This window comes from Myotis davidii, unplaced genomic scaffold (genome assembly GCF_000327345.1).
Source record: "Myotis davidii unplaced genomic scaffold, ASM32734v1 scaffold441, whole genome shotgun sequence".
NCBI lineage: Eukaryota > Metazoa > Chordata > Mammalia > Chiroptera > Vespertilionidae > Myotis > Myotis davidii.
In genome coordinates this window covers 1010351-1013878 of record NW_006291818.1, presented here as the reverse complement: position 1 = coordinate 1013878, position 3528 = coordinate 1010351, and the positions used below count along the sequence as shown (strand labels likewise).

At 40.4% G+C, this 3528-nt stretch overlaps 1 protein-coding gene across 1 annotated transcript in view; it reads right to left on the bottom strand.

The window, feature by feature from the left end:
* The window catches only part of ALDH1A2 (aldehyde dehydrogenase 1 family member A2), a 52439-nt gene that overhangs the window by 36705 nt on the left and 12206 nt on the right, over positions 1-3528 (bottom strand). Inside the window, exon 4 of the mRNA XM_006765229.2 lies at positions 1642-1703. Coding sequence (XP_006765292.1) covers positions 1642-1703 — 62 coding nt within the window. The remainder of the gene's footprint in view (positions 1-1641; positions 1704-3528) is intronic.

Here is a 3528-nt window from a genome sequence, read left to right as displayed (position 1 = left end):
CTTACATATTTATATGTTTATATTTAAGTAAATATATATGGACATAGACAGATATATATATGTATATATATGTATATATATATATGCCTTTTACATATATATATACATATAATCACAAAAACATGATTATAAAAATAGAGTGCATCTTTGCTTTTGGAGTACGCAAAAAATTTAGTTTGTTTTCTTTCCACTGCAAAATAAGCTAATGGAGACTAAAAAATATATGTATCTGAATTTGGGGCCAAAAAATGATTTTAAAAGAATATTGAGCTTGCATTGTCCTAAGCACAGGCATGAGCCTCAGGACTATCAGGTAATGCTGATAATTTCATTAAGAAAGAAAACAGAAATGCTGGTCCCCTGGCTTCAGCCGGACCACAATGTGTTTCTGCCTGAAGCATCTCAGCTGCCACCCCTGAAAGATTCTCACTGGCCCTGGCAAGCCTGCAAAAATATACAAGTGTCTTGCCTTCACCAAACACCCAATTTCTTTTCCCCTTAGTTGTTTATAAACTTGGGAGTCCACAGTGATGTTTCAATTCCATCTACAGCATATAAATCTTGGAGCGCGGTAACCGAGCGGAGTGGCTGACAGGCAGCTCTTGTCCTGTCAGTGAAAGCTGCTGCCCTGAGAGTCTGGGAAGGGCCAGGAGAGCAGGCTTCAGCTCCTGCAATTAAGGTAACAGACCTCACCCCTGCTCTGATCCAAGTGGGGTTTCCTGGGGAGGGGGTGAGTTTTGGGAGGGGGGGGCTGTTAGGAGCAGAAAAACTTAAATCAAACCTCTCATTTTCCGTTTTCATTCTCTAACAAATTTCACAGTAACCCAGAGTCTGTAGCTCATGAAAAGAATATTGATATCTCTAAAAAAGTTTTGCCCCCCAAGCCCAGAGATGATCTTAACTCATTCTCTTATATTTTGAAAAGAGAAAACTCCTTGTCTACAATGTAAGAGTTTAGTTTGAGCCTCCCCTGACATCCTGGCCGGAATGATGAGCTAGCACTGTTGGAGGACTGGATGGTGTTTTGTATAGTGCCACGGCTGTGTATGAGAGAGAGGCAGAAAAAAAAAGACAATGTTTAATGTTCCAATCCAAACACTAAGCACTACATCTATTTCCCTTTACAAGACACACAACAGCCCGGCATGGTTTCAATTATGACCGTGACGTTAATGGTACTGCTGTGTCTTCTGTAGAGTCTTCTATCTAGATTCTTGTGAAAAGAAACAGTGAGAAAGAATGGGATTAAAAGACCATATAAAACAATATGCCTGGAAAGATGGTGAGTCACAGTTTTAAAAAATAAACAAGCAAATATAACAAAGCATTAATTTTCTATAAGCTGAATGGACATCCATAACCAAGGGTAGGTTATTAATACATTGGGTTTGGCTTTGCTTATTTTAATCATGAGAATTCCATGACTTGAGAACTCAACTCCTGGTAACGGAGCTGAAACCCTATTAACCTGTTCAAATAAGCATTTGCAGGGAGGCTGTTAAAGATATGTCAACAACATGAGCTCGTTTTTTTTCCCCCCAGTAATGGAAAACACACATCACTGAGATCCATGTTTTATGTATCTTTTAAGAGAACTGGTTCAAATGAAAATAAATACGAAGCATGAGGATCTACACTCACCGGGATGATCTGTCCACACACTCCAATGGGTTCATGTCTTGTGAAAGTAAAATAGTCTCCATCTGAAAGAAATGAGTATGGTCACTACCAGAGAATCCAGATCAGAAGAAAAAAATGCAGAGGGAGAATTTGGGTGGCAGCAAAACCAGAAATAAAGTTGAGAAAACATCCCACTCAACTGAGTACGAAAACTGGTAGATACTTTACTTGGCATAAAGTATCTCCAGTTATGGCTCCCAGACACCCAGAGTACTAACCTCAGAGGCAGAATGAGGGACAAGTGGATGGCACTAGAAACAGTCTTGGGGGAGGAAGTTTTTGGGGTGGAGGGCACTGGAAACTGGAAAAAATTCACTACTAAATTTTATATTAAATATTTAAATAATACTTATATGTAGAACACTTATTTGATTTAAAAACTGAGATACCTCAAAATTTTTAAATGCACTTCCTGAGCCCTTGGATGCAGGCATATGTAGGCCTAAATTTAAGAAGACCGAAGTCCATTTCAAAGAAAACTCCATCAATAACCCAAAGCTTCCACCTCCAAACTAGCCATGGAAATGAGGACGATTTAATAACCTTGTTTTCCTTAGAGGGACACAGGTAACTGGAATAATTATCCAGGAAAGTCAAACCAAATTCTCCTTTAGGAAAATGCCATTATGTTTATCTGAATTACGTTAAATGGCTAATTGAAATAACCAAAGACAGAACGGCGCATTTTTTAGCACAGGGCCTTCCCTTTCTGGTCCTGGGCAAAATCTTTGTTTTTCCCCTCAATTGCCAACCTTTTGGCCACTTGACTGATATGTTTTCTCTCTCAAAAGCCGTCCCTCCCGGAAAGTGAAGACATTGGGTTAACCCTCATGAACAGCATCATAGGGGTAGGCAGGGGTGCAGGTGGGGACAAGAGGGGGTATGGGCTGGGGGAAGAGAAAATGATGTGACTGTTTATCATTATCTCTAAACACCTTTGAATCACTAATATTTATCATACAGAATTGTTTTAAATTCAAAATTATACATTTTAAAATAATTAAAGGTCGTGCTCTCTCTCTTTTTCCTGGACCTCTTCCCAGAATTAACAGCTATCTGTTACTGGTAGCATCCTTTTATTCCGCCCCACCTCTCATTTCTTAAAATGCAAATAGCATCATATTATTCAGTCTTCTATATTTTATCTTTTTCCCACTTCTTTTCACAAAAATCTAACATATTTAACTGCTGAATGTTATTCCACTGGCTCAATAATGGTGCTACCTACAAACGATCCTGAGGGACACCGAGACTGCCTTCAGTTTAGGCTATCTATCTATAACAATAAAAGTGTAATATGCTAATTAGACCGGACAGCTGAATGACCTTCCGGACATCATTCTGGATGTCCTTCCGGATGAAGCTGTGGTGGCGGGGCCGAGGCAGTTAGGGGCAATCAGGCAGGCAGGAGAACAGTTAGGGGCAATCAGGCTGGCAGGCAAGTGGTCATGGGCAATGAGGCAGGCAGGCGAGTGGTTAGGAGTCAGCAGTTCCAGATTGCGAGAGGGATGTCCCAGATTGCAAGAGGGATGGGCCAAAACCGGCAGTCAAACATCCCCCAAGGGGTCCCGGATTGCGAGAGGGTGCAGGCCAGGCTGAAGGACCCCCCACTCCCCCATGCACAAGTTTTGTGCACTGGGCCTCTAGTTAATTAAATAAAATGAAAGCAAAGGGGCCCACTCTAAGATATATCATAATTAAAATGCCAAAGGTTAAAGACAATGAGAGAATCTTAAAATTAGCAAGAGAAAAGCAGTTAGTTACCTACAAGGGAGATCCCATAAGACTATCAGCCGATTTTTCAACAGAAATATTTCATGCCAGAGGCAATCATTTAGAATTGAAGAA